We start from the raw sequence: 17,516 nt of genomic DNA, 5'->3' as shown, positions 1-17,516 counted from the left end.
GCGCCCTTACTTGCATTTCTGCCTGCAGAATTGACTGGCGATGAGCTCTGTACACATGGAATCACGATTGTCCAAATGACGACTTTACTTGCCACTCGATGATATCTACATGCTGTCATCCTACACGATGGAGACGAAACAGTGAATAGAAGGTCTCGTGTCCCTGGATTATATGAGCGCTAGGCCACCAGCTTCTGGATCGTCGGCGATGAGTATCACATGTGGTTATCGAGTTTTTACATTTGTATGCGAACGGACAGGAATGTAGCTAGCATGGATGTTTGCCTATGTACAACAAAGCTCTCAGTTTTACAAATGTCCTTGGAGATATCCTCGTCTAGAACTGGTCGAACCCTGCCATCTTGAGGGGTTATGTCTGCAACACAAAACAAATATCCCCTTGATTTGCTGCAACAGTACCTCTACAAGCACGCATATTTTGCAGCATTTATCCCACCTTACCGCTAAAGGTCGTTTGAATCCGGCTGCGAATGACGACAAAATACCTAAATTCAGAGAACCTCCAACAACGTCCAAACTCCGATTTAAAGAGTGAGCCACCTAAATGCATGCATGCACATCAAAACTGCCAATACAGTCCTGTTTCTCCCTGTTCATCATTGACGTTGGTGATGAGACATGTCCTCGAGCTCTGTCTCACTCAGGGCTCCGCGTGGTGTCTCCGAAGCCTCCTTGTTCGCCTGGCGAGCGCGGGGCATAGGGGGCGGGTGGCGCTGATAGGTGTAGACACCTGCCATCACTCCTGCAGCCGCAATGAATACGAAAATCTTCATGTTGTCTGCAAATGCAGCGGCGTAGACTTCTCGGACTTTGCCCTGGATTTCTTGTGGAAACTTTGCGCTGAGCACAGGACTTTGTCGCAAATACTGCAAATAGGCCTCGTCGACCTGGTTGCTCAGCTTGTCCTTCACTCCTTGGTTGAAGACGATGCTGCAAACAGCGATGCCGACTGCGCCCCCAAAGACGCGAGCCTGAGCAATAGCACCCTGCGCGACGGCCAGGTCTTCGTGGCTTACGTGAACCGACGTGAGCATCGTGGCAGCCGCAAACGTCAGACCAACACCAAGCCCAAATATGGCCTGATAGCCATATTGTGGCTGCACAGCGCTGCCAACCTCAGAAAATGTCGAAAGGAGTCCGACGCCAATAAGTTGAAGGCATGCCGCAGCAATCAAGGTGACCGAAGTTTTGTTCTGCTTAGACGACACAGCGCCAGCCAGGAAAGACCCAAACGCGCATGCGCCTAGCATCGGCAGAAGGTGAACACCTGCCATCAAGGAGTTTTGTTCATTGATGATCTGAAATCGCTCCGGTAGGATGATGATTATGGAGAGGTAGATGAACCCAGTGAGCATAGTGAAGCTTGGGAAATGGTCAGTGGCATTGAGAGGATTCAGAGGTCGGAAAACTTACAGCAGGGATGCCATGTATGGGCGTAAGGTGACAAGCCTCGACGAAAATAGGGGCTGAATTCCCATGTAATGCTCAGTGTTGAGCAAGTACTCCCAGGCTGCAAACGCTACCCAACACAGCGCCGCGATAGTCAACGTAGAGGCAATGACAGGACTGCCCCAGCTCATACTAAAAGATCCTGCTTGCTGGAGAGAAAAGACTAACAAAGTCGAACCCCCAATAACTAGGAGAATGCCTGGTAGATCCAATTTCTTGTAGGCTTCGGTCATGCTCGACCGCGAGCCATGGCGATTAGGCCAGGCAAGTAAGATTCCAGCCAACGCGACGATGCTGAAGGGGACACTGTAACTTGGTTAATAATTTGAGAAGTATTAAGACCTTAGAGATTACTCACTTGACGAAGAATATCCATCTCCATGAGGCGAGGTGCGAAATCGTTCCACCGAGAACAGGGCCAAGAACAAACGAGACTGCCAGAGTCATGCCAATGAGAGCTCCCAAAAGACCTGGCGAATGTGTTGGGCCGACCTCGAAAAGTCCGATTTGGGCGAGGCTATATAAGCCAGAGCCACCGATTCCCTGGAATGCGCGACATACGATGCTTGTCGAATTGTTAGAAACTTTGAAAGGGGGTTGGCGTTGAATGATGACACGGAAAAACAACATACAGCTGTGTCATGTTCTGGGCCAAGCCGCATCCTAGCGAGAAGCCGCCGAACAACAACCAAGAGATCTCAACCAGAGCGCGGCGACCGTAGATATCGCTCAATTTCGAAAACGCGACGGCAAAACCTATATGTATCCTAGCCTTAGTATACACACACCCCTGTGTCTTGCTGGACTGTGTCGGCTATAGGCTTACCTAGATACGCAAGAAGATAGGATAGCGCCACCCAAGGGACCATGATAAAATCGTTCAGATCACTTGAGATGGGGACCAGAGAAGTTGACACAATTGAGGCGTCGAGGCTCGAGAAGAGCAATCCAAGGAGGAGACTGTGGAAACATATTAGCATTATCGAGCGACCGCAGGCGTGCATATCGCGGGCGCATTACATGGCAACCAACGTAGTCTGGCGCAGAGGACTCAAGGACCGTCCATAGTCATGGTCTCCGTTGGCGTTTGAAGAGTTGAGTCTCTCTTCCATCGAGTCAGTTCGGGCTAGGTTGGGCATCGTACCCGTGTCATCGTATCGAGCCGGCATGGCGGATGATCGTATCCTGCAGGACTCGGTAGCGGAAGGGAATATAACTCGGAGATTTTTTGGTGACAAGAGCGTTGTTGTTGACAAACCCGTACTTCGTGGGTCTGGTCCGAGTCCCGAGTTCAAGCTGCGGATTCACCACTGGCCTCAGCTAAGTAGAAATCCAAAACTCGGCGACGCAAAACCGGGACTCTCGTGGCTTCAGGTCGTTGAACAATAGGCTCCGAGGTCAGGTCAGGCCAGGTGCAATCAATCACTCCAGAGCCAAGTTGCTCCGTACTGAGAGGGCAAGGGCGACCCGAGAGGGAGTGTGACGATGGCACCTGCAACTCTAGGAAGTCGATGCGTGCCGTCTGTTACAAGGAAGTGTTTTCCAATTGAATTCGATCGTTCTTGCTTAAGCCTACAAGCTTGTACTTGGGTTATACTGTGGTAACGGACAAACTTAAAGGGGGACAAATAGTATGAGCAAGTGGGTAAGAGCGTGTTACTTTATCGTGCCTAGCTAGCACTCGGGTCAGCTAAGAGTCTATTGTATTCAAGGATCGACTGTGCATGACTGGAAGACATGTTGCAAGACCATACATGCTTCCGAGACAGCCCAGCACCAACGTGGGGATAGGAAATCATCATAAAACGCACAACGGTACTGTGAGGCCATGGGAAGATAGCTGTTGCAAGATGAATCAGGCTGGACCAAGACAAGCAAGCCTGCATTCAAACGTCGCAAACTGCCCATGTGCATGCCAGTTTGTACTACACCACTAACTACACGTCCATAGTCAGCCAAGGGCAGTTCGAAGCGCCCCCTCGCACTTCGAGCCAGAGAAACAGCCGTCTGTCACAGAAAGCCCCGTATCACAGGCAATAGGCAAAGTTGATGGCGGATGCTTGTGATAGGTATGACAAGACATGGAAGCCGGCCGAGACGAGGGAGGGGTGGCTCGGGATAGTGTTAGTGCAATGGTGGTTCTAACCGTCGGCCTTTAAAGCCATCATGATGGCACTGGCCCATTGAATATCTTAGCTAAAGGGTGACCAATTCAAACTCCTATCTTGATATTGCCCATCAAAGATTTCTGCTTTCAGGCACGAATAGGATGGAGAAAGCCCCCGCTTGGCCGGGCAGCAATGTTAGGAGGCAAGCGAAACGCAATCGGGTTTCTGCCTTGTACTTCCATGCAAATACCAGCTTGGAGGAGGTGTGCGCATAGTCTCCATGCTCTTTGCTTGTCTAACTGCAGAATAGCAGGTTAATGTCAGATTGACGACCTGCCATACTCCGTGGAGCCACTCCAAAGTACCCCAGACCACAGGTGCAAGGTTGACTTGGCTCGATAAGTAACCCCTTGTACTCACAGTCCCGGAGTCTTGTTGTGCCACCTCCATACCTCATATCAATGTGCTGGAGTGGAATGGCAAACCGAGGAAATCCACGAAATACAACACTCATGATCCGGCCCCCATAGACAGGTGTCCCGAGGAAGAGGAACCCGCATGTCAATATGCATTGGGTGGCTCAAGACCAAGAGGCACAACATTAACAGACTGCCAGATATGATCACTACCGTCAAGCATGATGCGTGGATCAGTTGGATGAAATAGATCAAGCGGGAACCCGAGAGTGTGACGTCGGACAAAGCCCAGCCGCATGATAGTCCTGGAATACATCTGCGCCAAGTAGCTGTGCTGCCGCCAACAGAGCAAACTCCAAACAAGGTAGACGTGATCCCTGAGGCTCACGGGAGCGCCACACCGCCCTCCCACAGCCCAGCCCCGTCCAGATGCCTACCCAAATCGCGTGCAAGAGCCGATGTGGTGGTCGGACCGAGGAAGGTGAGGACGGCTTGCTAGTGGATTTCTGCTGAAAATGTCAGCTACCCATCTCCCTGATTTGCCTTTTCTTTGTTTTATCTGGATGATGCAGAACGGTCCCGAGACATCAGATAGCTGGAGACGGTACGATGTATAAGCTGCATGTCTTCTTTCCTTATATCCACATAACATCAAGAAGGATACATCCGGTTTGACAGTTGAGAAGTCATGAGCCTAAATCCAAAAGGAATCGCAATGTCAGTGGCATGAGCCTCGGAACCCCCGACTACTAAACAGTAAAAGGTGCCTGTCCAACTCATTACGTTGTTCGAGAGACTTTCCGGCGAAATTGTGACACTCTCTGTTGCAAACCACATGCGTGCTGGTCCCTAACTCGACTTGGCATGAGCAGTTTCGTCGTTTTGTCTCACGATGATGTGAGCCCGTGTAACACACCACCCCAGTCTACAAACCAGGAAAGCCTGTGGGTAGATTCACACTTGTTGGCTAGGATCCGAGCTGCTATTGCAGCATAACGCCCTGTCTTCAATAGTGGCATTGGAAACATGCGCCTGGTGATATCAAGATCCTGCGGATGCAGGCCTCGTCAAACAGAGCGGGCGGGGTGCATTGTCACTTCATGTCTGCCTGCGCGTGATTGCATGGGGGCAGGTATCGTGAGTGTCAGGCTTTCTCGATCTTGCCGTCTTTGACAAGCCATCACTGGTGCTCTTTACACGTAGTCATATGCTACGAACATTGAGTAGGAAACTGCTGATTTGTTGATCAAAAAAGAACATTCCATTGGAAGGGACACATCTTACCAGCTCAACATGCATTGCGTTTGCCATCCGGTTCGCCAGCTGAGAGTTTTACACCCGCTCCTTCATTCCTTAGTGCTTATTTGGCAGAATCCTGATCTTGGAGCTGAAAGGTTGACGGACATTGCAGCATTGAACTTGGGCGAAATGATGTGAGACTTCTCATTGTGGTAAAGTCTCTTGAGCCATTGCCTGCAGGTGATGGCAGCTGTGAAGACCAACATCTCAAGCTCAAGTAGCAATGTTTTAACTACACAGATTTCAATTTACACCACGTAAAGTATGCGAACCTTACACAAGAAATATCTACAGATCATGCACTGGCTGCGATTCTTCAGGGGCAAAGCCGATGCTGACTGACATGAACAGTGCCTGTGCCTGCAGCTGTGAACATGTAGGTTAGTTCTTCTTTGACTTCACTTTTCCACGCTGTGGATTTCTAACAAGCCCCTTCGACCAGAGGCAAGACCGACAAGTGTTGTGCCATGTTACTCCTCAGCAAAACCGCTCAACCTTCACTACTGAAATAGCACGCAGGTTGGTGGCTCTTGTAGAAAGTAGGTTCCTCCAACAACACTTAAGAGCCTGTGCCATGCTACACGGCCTCATCTCCCATAGAAAGACCGGCCGGCCCAAGAAGAAAGAAGAGATCCTTCATGCCGCCCAAATCCTGAGGTCCATCCCTTCCTGCTGTGGAGGCTGTATTGGATATGTTCCGCATGCAGCATCCCGTGCTTAGAAAGGAGACATCGGTTGTCTAAGTACCTGATTACCCAATCTGCGCTCCCAAAGTACTTTAAGTTACCTACCCGCGATCCGAAAGACCGTTTGGAGCCTTGGAATCCGCACACCGCAGCGTGGCTGGCAACAACAGATCTAGGCTTGTCTTCCGCATATTTTGACCCACGACCCAAGAAGAAGGTGAAGTGTTGGATCCGCCCCGGCATATCGGTAGGGTGGTCAGATAATGTAGAATCCGGTTAGCATGGGGGCCGGTGGTTATCCGATATTCACATAGTCCTAGCCCACCGCCCATAGCTTTGTTGAGGTTGATGATGGGCATTGGATTCACGCTACTAGCCGCTTCACCAGTATCAATTACCAGGGACATCCAGTATAGGCCTGTGCCGTACCCGTCTTTCCTTTGCTTTGACTAAGTGAATGAGGCTGGTCTCTTGGAATATCTGCCGACTTTCGGCCAGATGTCTGATATCGGGTTTCGGGAGAGATGACGCGGCCAGACCGACTCTGAAGAAGGCTACTCTGGAAATGCCACTGTATTGCTTCACCACTACTGGTTCATCCTTTACGATGTGGTAGTGGCTGTATTCCGTTACAGCCAAGGCCTAGCCGGCCACGACCCTCCCCAGACTTCCTGTTCGCTGCGTCAAACGCCACATGCTCGGCCAAGGTTGGGGATACCATATCACCCCAGACATCATGGCCATCACACTTGGTAACATGATAATGGGATTAGGTTATTATCCAATGGACTATTATCTTACTTGCATGTACACGATCCTTTGAGGCCTTGAATGTACGGGCGTAAAGGCCTGGCCTATTTGCATCTTTCTATTAATATCGCCAATCAGCACCAACAACACCCTCTGTCCTTCATTTGCAAGCAAGGCTTTGATCGTCGGACCATACCAGCTAATCAGCACTCGCATGATAGCTTCAAAGCGGAAAGCACCCGTAAGTACCCCCAAGCATTATTCTAGTTGGGTGGCATCGTTTGTTACTCGACCCCATCAAATTCACCGCCCTTGATGGATCAGTGTACGCCGCGTTTGAAGAACAAAGTAGCTGACCATGGGAAGAGGTCTACGAGTTGGTAACTATCGATATGGTGCACAACAGAATCTTCGAATCAGTTGCTCTGTTCTGGCTTTAAAAGAGGCCACTTCTGATCCGGCCTGACCTCTGAAAGCCCCAAGGCTTGTCCATAGAGAAGGCTCTTCTGATAATACCACTTTTCACGACCTAAGGGGTCTCTGGATATATAAGGAGTTTGCGCATATGTTCGTTCTAGGCAAGTTGTCGTTCATTCTGCAACCCCCCTGATTGTGAATTCATCGAGAGTGATCAGGAGAGGGGTGATGCTGTGGTTTTGACCCTTCATGCTTACTTTGGGTTAACTCTAGTACGTCTTCATTCTCGATCACTCTTGCAAAAGCGTTCAAGACTGGTCGATCCAAGGCATTGGGTCCTGCGCTTATTCACGATACAGGCACCTTGGCCGCAGCCATATTGGGTTCAACCTATAGTCGACTCCAAACCTCCTACCTTTGCCTAGCAGCAGTTGAAAGGCAGCAAGCAGCGCGACGGCATATAGCATATGCCAGTCTATGAAAATCGGAGAGGAAGTCATTTTGTTCAACAAATCACTCGACACCTGATCAAAGTACCATTTTGTGTCTTTTAAGGGGTATATTTACTAGATCCATTGCCAAGTCTGTAAGTCGAAGTTGAAGGTTGCTGTTGTTCTGGTGGTCCATCTGTCAGTGCGGCGTAGTCGCATCGGCGTCTCCTTTTTTTGGGTATCGTCAACGGAGCAGTCACCTGCCAACTAAAATCAAAGGCACGACGATGCCCACACCTTCCATTTCTACACCTCTGCAACACAAATCATCGAGGACTGCCTGAAAAATCCGCTTTTCCACCAGTTCACACGCATGACCAACATACAGGCTTGCGCATGCCAATTCCTCTTCCATCCTCTCTCCCATGCCCTCCAAACCAAACCATGCACCTATGATTTCTCACACCCACCATACCAAACCCAATGGTAACCACCCTACTTGATTTCTGTACCAAATCCACTGACAGTCATTCATCGAGGCACGCCGAAGTGATTCCGTCTTCTGACCCCATATCCAAGGCAATACGCATTGCACTATGGCTCACTCGGAGCCGGACAAGATGGAGCCTATTGCCGTTGTTGGCATGGGTTGCAGATTTCCGGGCGATGCTACGTCACCCAACAACCTCTGGAGAATGCTCATACAAGGCGAAAGTGCCTGGTCAACTTTCCCTAAGGATCGTGTCAATATTGCCAGCTACTTCCATCCTAGTGGTAGTCGACAAGGCAGCGTAAGTCTCCCTCCCGGATTTCTCTTTCCAAACCACTCGCCTCGAGCCGCAACAACCTAACTTGCTCACCAGATTTGTTTCAATGGAGCCCATTTCCTGAAGCAAGACGTGTCAGCTTTCGATGCCTCAGTACGTAAAATAAGATATAACTTATTTTTAGCGATCAAACCTAACTATCATAGTTTTTCTCCATCCCGACTGACGAAGCCAACGCCATCGACCCGCAACAGCGCATGCTTCTTGAGGTTGCTGTCGAGGCCTTAGACAGCGGTAAGATACTCGTTCCCTCTGTCTTCTTCCTCGCGGAGCATATAGACTCACTGAATATTTAAAATAGCTGGAGTTGATCGTGAGGCATTGCGCAAGTCAGAGACTGGAGTTTGGGTCGGTTCATTTGTCAAAGGTAAACCCCAGCTGTCGCGATACCCCTGGTACGACTGACTAATCGTTTCCAGACTATGAACAGATCGCGCTGCGAGATCCAGATGACTCGCCGAAGTATGGAGCCACTGGCAATGGAATCGCCATTATGTCCAACCGTATTTCATACTTTCTTGATATACACGGGCCGAGTATGACTATCGACACTGGCTGCAGTGCTAGTCTAGTATGTCTTCACAATGCTTGTCAAGCCCTACGTAGTGGTGAGATCGACATGGTAAGTACTGGCCTGTCCTCTTTACATTGTAGTCTGTTTCTGACTATCGCAGGGTCTTGCTGGCGGCGCTGGTTTGATCCTAACCCCCAACACGATGATGCCGATGACCGCTCTGAACTTTCTGAGTCCAGATGGGAAGTGCTATACCTTTGACGAAAGAGCCAATGGATATGGACGAGGAGAAGGCATAGGCATAATTATAGTGAAGCGACTGAGAGATGCTATTCGCGATAATGATAACATTCGGGGCGTCATTCGCGGCTCTCGAGTTAACCAGGATGGACGGACATCAGGTAAGTACCCATGGTCCCTATTTGCTCCTCTCGTTCTCGCGGGTTCCTGACCAAAGCCATCTAATAGGCATCACTTTACCAAGCGCAGAGGCACAGATTCGCAATATTCGTGGAGTATACGAGCGTGCTGGCTTGTCCCCTGAGCAAACTGCTTTCGTCGAATGCCATGGCACCGGAACACCTGCCGGCGACCATCGAGAGCTACAGGCGATCTCAGGGGCGCTTTGTCAGAACCGATCGGCAGATGCCCCCGTGTATGTTGGCTCCGTCAAAGTGAATCTCGGGCATTTGGAGGGATGTGCAGGTGTTGCTGGCATGATCAAGAGTATCCTCACTATTGAGCACGGTATCATACCTAAGCATCTTAATTTCGAGGCTCCAGGCAGCCACCGAATCAACTTTTCCGAGTGGAAAGTCAAGGTGGGTGTTGAAACAATCTTTTGACAATATAGATGCAAATGACTGACAAAAAGCATAGGTGCCTCAGGAGAATACGGTGTGGCCCACTGACAGCCTCAGACGTATCAGCGTCAACTGCTTCGGATTCGGTGGTACAAATGCGCACGTCATTCTTGATGATGCTGCCCACTACCTCTCATCGCGTAAGATGACGGCGCACCACAACTCTGCCATCTTCTCCACAGATCCCTCCAAAGATCCCTCGATGGACCCGACCGTCGTTGCAACTGCCCTCAGCCAGATTAAGTCTCGAGCTAAGACCATACGACGAATCGCGAAGGGTCAACAGCTGCCGACGCAGGACCGCAAATCACATGTGTTTGTGTTTTCGGCTCACACCGAGCGAGCACTTGAACAGGTACTCCTCAACCAAGTTGGTTACATCGAGACAACGGAGCGCAAAGACTCGGTAACATTCATGGAGGACCTGGCATACACACTGGGTTGCCGTCGGACGATGTTGAAATGGAGAACATCAGTTGTGGCTCAGTCCGCGGATGAACTCAGCAAGAATCTTCGGCAGATCACCAAACCCGAATTTGTCCGATTGCAGGAGAACAAATCACCAAGGGTTGCATTCGTCTTTGGCGGCCAGGGTGCGCAGTGGTTCGCCATGGGTCGAGAGCTCATGGCCTTCGATATATTCATTCAGTCCCTTGCAACAGCCTCGCAGTTCATAAGTCGCATTCTAGGTGATCGTTTCAGTTTACTAGACGAACTACTCCAGGGCGGAAAATCCTCCAGGATCGATGAGCCTATTATTGCTCAGCCAGCTACTACAGCTGTCCAGGTCGCTCTAGTGGACCTTATCGTTCGTTATTATGGCATATCTCCTGCCTTTGTCGTTGGCCATTCTTCTGGAGAGATCGCCGCCGCATATGCAATGGGAGCGATCTCACAAGAGACCGCCTGGGAGTTGGCCTGCTGGCGCGGCGTCTGTGCCCAGGAGATGTTGTCTCACGATGAAGAAGGACACGCAAAAGGCCGTATGCTCGCTGTCGGTCTCTCGGTGCATGAAGCTGAGGCATATATTTCTCGTGTCTACAAAGGCAAGATTACTGTCGCATGTATCAACAGTCCAGTTTCCGTCACGCTCTCGGGTGATGAGGATGGCATCCTCGAAGCTCAGAGTTTGCTTGACCAGGAGAAGGTCTTCAGCAGGCTCTTGAAAGTTCAGACAGCATACCATTCTGAGCACATGCTGAGGTGCGCCGCGAATTACTTTTCGTATATTGAACAGCTTCAGCCCCAGAGTCCCTCGGCTTGCACCATACCCCATCCTCATAGCCGTGGTGATACTATAAAGGCCGAAGATATTGAGTCGGAGCATCAGGCTCGCGAGCTGGCTCCTACCAGCGAAGTTCCGATTATGTGCTCTTCTTTGACTGGGGCTACTGTTTCTTGGGAAGACTTAACGCCGCAGTACTGGATGGGCAACATGGTTTCTCCCGTAAACTTCCACGATGCAATGAAGGAAGCACTCAAGGGATGTGGCGGCAAGAAACCTAACATCATTCTCGAGATCGGCCCGCATAGCGCACTACAGAGTCCCATTCAAGAAATAGTTGAGACGCTGCAATACCGAGGCCCGAAACCAAAATACATCTCCATGCTCCGTCGGGGAGAAGATGCTGCCGTGACGGCGCTCTCAGCTGTCGGGGAGCTCTGGCGCCGCGGTGTAAACGTCACGATGTCGTGGGTGGTTATGCGCAATGTGCAGTTAGTACAACCGAAGATGCTGCACGACCTTCCAAATTACCCCTGGAACCGAGAAACTAAATACTGGTTCGAATCACATCTGTCGCGTGCCAATCGGTTTCAAGTCCACGGCCGGTATGACCTGATCGGCCGCCCTACTGCAGAATCGATTTCGCCCCAGCCCAGATGGCGAGGTTTCTTGCGCACTGGAGAAAGCGGATGGATTGAAGACCACCAAGTTCAAAAATCAACCATTTACCCTGCGGCGGGCATGGTGACTATGATCATTGAGGGCGCCAAACAGCTGGTGCAGGGGGCCTGCGAAGGCCTCGAAGTTTCGGAATTCAAGATCGAGAAGGCGATGCTCATCCCGTTGACCGAACGAGGTCTTGAGTACGCCGTGAATATGAGCATTCGTGAAACATTTCCTGCCAGATATGAGTTTTCAATATACTCGAAGCCACTTGACGGGGCCTGGCAACAAAATGGCACTGGGTTTGTCACAATCCATCCCACTACCAATGTTGCGGGCAAGCAATACCAGGAGTACGCCCGAATTGCCGAATTTACTGACGAGAACGTCAAACCTCGACAGTTCTACGAGACTCTGGACGTTGTTGGGATGAATTACGGTCCATTGTTCCAGAATATAACCTCCCTGGCCAAGAGAGACAATATGTGTTCGTACACTGTCCGTATTCCTGACACTAAGTCGTCCATGCCGGCCCAATTCGAATTTCCGCACATCATCCATCCCGCTACGCTGGATGGCGTATTTCAGACTGCATTCAGCCTTGGTAATGGGTCGATGGTCCCATCTTCCATTGGAAGTCTGTACATATCTGTCCAACCCCAGCTTCCAACTGAGGCCGGCCAGGAGCTCTATGGATATGCCACAGCAGAACGCCGCAGCCCTCGAGAGGCTTCTGTGACTTTCGTGGCATCCGATGAGTCATGGAATACAGTCCAAGGAGAGCCGGAGCGAAAAGCTCTTATTGTGGCCAAAGACGTCACATTCACTGCACTGGAATCGGGTATTGGTGCCCCCGGAAACACCTTCCTTCCGAACCATCACAATCTATGCTCCAAGATAATCTGGGAACCAGAGACTCGATCTCTGAACTGCAAGGTTTCAAAGGAGGATGGAATTGAGGATTTGCCCATTCAAGTACCCGGCGGCGTTGTGATCGTTGTACCCAACCTCACGAGCCCCCTCCTTGCAGTGCTTTGTTGCGAGTTATGCGACAGGATTCAATGTGAAGTTCGCACGCTGGCAAATACCTCAGAGCAAGGACTTCCCACTTTCGCCATATCTCTGCTGGAAGTGCTACCTGGGCATCACTTCGTTTGGAACTGGTCCGAGCAGGAGTTCCTCGAGTTCAAGTCCCTCGTAGCTCTGTCGAAGGGAATCTTGTGGATCACTTGGGGCTCCCAAATCGAAATGGTCAATCCGCAGACCAGCCTTCTACAAGCCCTTGCGCGCACCATCCACTCAGAGAACCCTCAGAAGAGGATCATCACCTTGGATCTGGACTTCCCCGCCGAAACCGAGGTGGACTCGCAGTCAGATACAACTATGATCGGCTCTCCGGATATGGGGGCGGAGTCCCTTCCGGATACCGAGGTGGACTCGGTTTCGATCTGGTCGGAGGCATCGCTTCCAGATTCCATGGTGAGCTCACCTGAGTATATATCAGTGGATTCTCCTTCATATTCCATGATGGACTCCAGTCCCACAGTCGCAGAGGATTCTACTTCAGATATCGAGGAGCTTTCAATTTCTGACAGAATCGTACAAGTCTTCACTAAAGCCTTCGCCGGCCCGAAGGAGACTCAAACCAAGGAGACCGAATACGCGCTCCGCGGAGGTCAGCTCATGGTTCCCCGTCTGGTCCCCACTGAGAGTCTGAATGCCATTATTGAGCAAGGCACTTCAATCGTCCACGAGAACATGCAGTCGGTCCGTGGATCGATTCGACGTGATGCCACTTACGTACTTGCGGGCCAAGGTGGCCTGGCAATGCAAATCGCTAAACTCCTGGCCGAAAATGGCGCCCAGCATATCGCTCTGCTTTCTCGATCCGGTGGCTCCTCCAAGGACTCTCAAGACAACATGGCCTTCCTGCAGAAGCGAGGTGTTTCAGTCAAGGTGTTCAAGGTCGACATTTGTGATGCAATTGCTTTACAGCGTGAGATACATGCAATCGAACAAACTATGCCGCAGGTTAAGGGTGTCTTCCAGTGCGCTGCCACGATTCGTGATTCGGTGTTTGACAACATGACACATTCAGACTGGCAGGCTGCCGTCCAACCCAAGACAGTTGGCACCTGGAATCTCTACAAACTGTTCCCCCCGACATATGGACTTCTTCATTTTCCTATCCAGCTCGGCAGGTGTTATCGGAAGCCGCGGCCAGGCGAACTATGCAGCCGGCAATGCTTTCCAGGATGCTTTAGCGCGCCACATCAACACCCATACCGGCACCTCGATGCGTGCAGCATCGATTGACTTGGGCCCCGTTCTGGGTGCAGGCATGCTGGCCGAGGACCCGCGTACACTGGACATGCTCAAGGCGAGCGGCTTTTTCGGTGTCCGTCTGCAGGACTTCCTGTGCGTCGTCGAGCGTGCCATCGCAGGATCCACGACGACGGCTGCCGATGGCTTCCCCGCTCAGGTGGTCATGGGCGTCGGCACAGGCGGGCTGATCCGCCAGAACAAGCCGGCGGACCCGTATTGGACGCGCACTGCGCTCTTCGCACGGCTCAACCAGGTGGACTTGCCTGAGGACGACGGCTCTTTGGAGGGCGTTGTAACCGGAGAAAATGAGGGGCAGCAGAGTGTCAAACACCTTCTCGCACAGGCTGCGGGCGAGGGCACTGATGAGGCCCAGGCCATTGTCAGCACTGGACTACGATACATGCTGGCACAGAGCATGAGCCTCCGGGGCGGCATCGACGAGGTCGACGAGGGCCGTGCACCTGCAGCCTACGGCGTAGACTCGCTTGTGGCCGTGGGCGTCCGCAACTGGGTCTTCCGTGAGTGCGGCGTCGATGTCTCTGTCTTTGAGGTTCTCAGTGACATGAGCATCTTTGATCTGAGCGGGACGATCGTCCAGCGAGGCGAATTTGGCGGAAGTGCCGAAGATGCCGAGGTGCCATAGATGGCCAAAGAACAAACAAGCGCATTCATCGAGCAACTAAGATAATGCGGCCGTTGCTTGGGTACTGAAATGGAGCTTAGTTGCTGTTAGCCTATATAAACACGCGTGTGGGCGAATATGCCACTTTGGAGGATGATTGGCAGGAAGCTTGGGTTGCGAGATGTGATGTGCTAGGGAAGAAAACAAGTTCATCTGCAATGCGTGTACAGGGTCGGTTGTTGCGACAGCAATGGAGGTAGTAGTGGTATTGTAGTATCAATCAATGAATGCATTTTGCTATAGAGGCTGTGTTTTGCCGGCCAAGCCAGCCGAGTTGGGTTGGCATGTCCAAGCTGCATCCAATCTGCATCCGGGGATGAGGTGCAGTTCTCGGCGGCCCAGGCGATTGGAGAAGGCCCGGGGATCTACAGTAGGACATACTGCTTGCGAAGTCCCTGCAGCGACGTGGCTTGCATCTGCATTGGCAGGAAAACCTCGATCCGGGAGATTCTGTTCCTCTTCTTCTTCTCTCGCCTGAAATTGGCCTGCTCATTTGCTGCAGCATGCTGTCATATGTGCCCTTGTCACCATGACTGACTGCTGCCAGGTCTACCCAGAGGATTTCGCAAAATGTTTCCCCTCGAAGACCATAGTGATTGGGGCTGTACTGGTTCAGGCTGCATGTCAGACATCTAGAAGCGTGTTCCTCTGCCACACGGGGTGGAATGTAACCAGGCACCGAGAACCCTGAAGAGGGCTAATGTAGGGGAACAAGATGCAAACATCAGTTCATCCACTCGATAGCCCGGTAGTACATACCGTATGTGCAGTGCTGGCAGGGCTGCTGTCTGGCAGGCCTCCATCCCACGGCCATGTCATCAGATGATTGATGCGGGAGGCTCCAAGGGCATGCCTTTTATTGCAAAGGACGAACACCAGCTGCTATTATTATTATCATTATTATTTCCTTGACCCTCTCCACTCAGCTGTCCCACTCTCTGCTAATAGGACAACGCAAGGAAACCGCGTGCCAGATTCCTCTTCCCTGCGAGGTGTTCTTCAGCCTGCGGGAAGGGAAAATCAGCGTAACGTCATGATGAAGTCTGCCATATTCTACGCGTCTCTTGCGGCCACGCTTGCTCCGACCATTTTCGCGCAACGAGTGGTGTCGCTGGACATCGACAAACCGGCACCTGCCTCGGCGCCGCAACTATCAGACCTTCTTCGACGGGATCTCGGCAGCTACTCCCAGGTGATTACCAACAACATATCAGTTAGAACCTATTATGCCAAGGTCACCGTCGGAACCCCGCCGCAGCCCATCACCCTGATCGTTGACACCGGGTCTAGCGACACTTGGGTCATCGACGACGACATCAGCGGGTGTGGAAAAGATGCATGCACGACTCCTTGTAAGTGTTATCGATTCATGACCGTACATTTCCGACGCTCGGTCTCCACACACTTGCACCTCTTATATCGTTATCAAAGCTAATACCATCTCATTCTTCAAGTCGCCGCCCATGATAGTTCAACTGTCCAGATGATGGCCAATACGTTGCTCAACATCACCTATGGAGACGGCTCGAATGTGCTTGCCACCATGATGGAAGACACTTTGACTATTGGCGGTACCAAGGTCCATAAACTTCAGGTAGGTCGCCATTCACATTTGTACATACCATCACCAACGATGATGAATGCAGATGGGCCTCGCCTATACCGTTGTTGGGGTCACCTCAGGCATACTTGGATTGGGCCTCCGGGAAGGTGAGAGCCCACCCGCAGATTACTCCAACATAATGGACCTCTTCTACGACCAGGACCTCATCGGGACGAAGGCGTTTAGCCTGTACTTGGTGAGTAGGCATCTTTATACTCCATCTTGGTTATTTCGAGGCGGGCTAACCTGCTTCGTCTCCTCAAGAACGCACTGCAATCGCCCACGGGGAACATATTGTTCGGCGGCATTGACAAAGCAAAGTTCACGGGCGAACTACGCGCCTTGCCCCTTGTACCTGACGCACTTTCAAACAAAGTCTCCTCGTACTTCGTCACCCTTTCCTCCCTGTCCCTAACCTTCGATAACGGCACCAACAAGGGCTTTCCCTTAGGCGACAAAATCGTGTTGCTCGATTCAGGCACGACATTTTCCTATTTACCCAACAGTACGGTCCAGCCCCTGTTCCAAGCCCTCGGCGTCAGCATTCGCCAGGACCAGAGCCAGGGGGGTCTAATGTGGATCGACTGCGGCATCCTCGATTCCCAGCGCAAAGCGACCTTCGACTTCCGGTTCGGAGGCGGCGGCTCCGACGATGGTCTCCTCATAAGCGTGCCCATGGACCAGATGGTTCTCGACTTGCGGCCGTATTCTAACCCAGAAGCCGCGGAATCTTGCCTGTTGGGCATCGTGCCGACGTCCGAAAACAGCCACAATGCCTACCTCCTAGGCGACACTTTCCTGCGCAGCGCCTACGTCGTCTACGACCTGGCCAACCATCAGGTCGCCCTGGCCCAGGCCCTGCCCAACGCAACGAGCTCCGAGATCGTCGAGTTCGGCAAGGACGCCACTGCCATCCCGGGCGCCGTGGGCGTCGCCAGCGGCGGTACCTCCGTAATGCAATCGGCCACGGGCCTGCCTGGCGGACCCGGCGGTAAGCCGCTGCCCACCGTTACCGTCACAGCCGCTCTGGATCCGACGGAGACGAACGCCATTGGAGGCAAGAAGAACGCCGGTTCTGTCTCGCGGTCGGTGCCGGCGGGTGCGGATCTGCTGGTGGTGGGGCTGGTGATGTTTTGGGCGGGACTCGGCTCGCTCACTGGAAGCAGGTGGCTTTGCCTTCAGGTATAAAGGAAGCGGAGAAAAGGGGCTAAGGGGGCTAGACCCTGGCGGGCACCCC

General features: G+C 51.9%; 3 protein-coding genes across 3 annotated transcripts; 2 read left to right on the top strand and 1 right to left on the bottom strand.

Annotated features, from left to right (window-relative positions):
- Nucleotides 1–617: 617 nt before the first annotated feature.
- On the bottom strand, nucleotides 618–2,639 carry PG998_011114 (uncharacterized protein; the record flags this gene model as incomplete). Its single annotated transcript, XM_066877930.1, has 6 exons — nucleotides 618–1,383; nucleotides 1,435–1,776; nucleotides 1,829–2,035; nucleotides 2,103–2,226; nucleotides 2,297–2,430; nucleotides 2,491–2,639. 6 exons carry the CDS (start codon nucleotides 2,637–2,639, stop codon nucleotides 618–620), a joined length of 1,722 nt encoding a protein of 573 aa, XP_066726984.1.
- A 5,534-nt stretch (nucleotides 2,640–8,173) lies between these two features.
- Nucleotides 8,174–14,637, top strand: PG998_011113 (Type I Iterative PKS; the record flags this gene model as incomplete). The annotated part of the gene is made up of 9 exons (XM_066877929.1): nucleotides 8,174–8,368; nucleotides 8,441–8,497; nucleotides 8,551–8,638; nucleotides 8,706–8,771; nucleotides 8,824–9,026; nucleotides 9,079–9,319; nucleotides 9,408–9,739; nucleotides 9,798–13,822; nucleotides 13,863–14,637. The coding sequence occupies 9 exons, from the start codon at nucleotides 8,174–8,176 to the stop codon at nucleotides 14,635–14,637; spliced, it is 5,982 nt and encodes a 1,993-aa protein (XP_066726983.1).
- Nucleotides 14,638–15,712: 1,075 nt separating this feature from the next.
- On the top strand, nucleotides 15,713–17,467 carry PG998_011112 (aspartic-type endopeptidase OPSB; the record flags this gene model as incomplete). Its single annotated transcript, XM_066877928.1, has 4 exons — nucleotides 15,713–16,028; nucleotides 16,131–16,270; nucleotides 16,323–16,475; nucleotides 16,544–17,467. The coding sequence occupies 4 exons, from the start codon at nucleotides 15,713–15,715 to the stop codon at nucleotides 17,465–17,467; spliced, it is 1,533 nt and encodes a 510-aa protein (XP_066726982.1).
- Between the last annotated feature and the right edge of the window lie 49 nt (nucleotides 17,468–17,516).

Source organism: Apiospora kogelbergensis (assembly GCF_038363985.1).
Source record: "Apiospora kogelbergensis strain CBS 113332 chromosome Unknown utg000007l_segment0_segment0, whole genome shotgun sequence".
In the NCBI taxonomy this organism is placed as follows: Eukaryota; Fungi; Ascomycota; class Sordariomycetes; order Amphisphaeriales; family Apiosporaceae; genus Apiospora; species Apiospora kogelbergensis.
The sequence above is the reverse complement of the archived record's forward strand: the minus strand, read 5'-3'. Positions and strand labels throughout refer to the sequence as shown.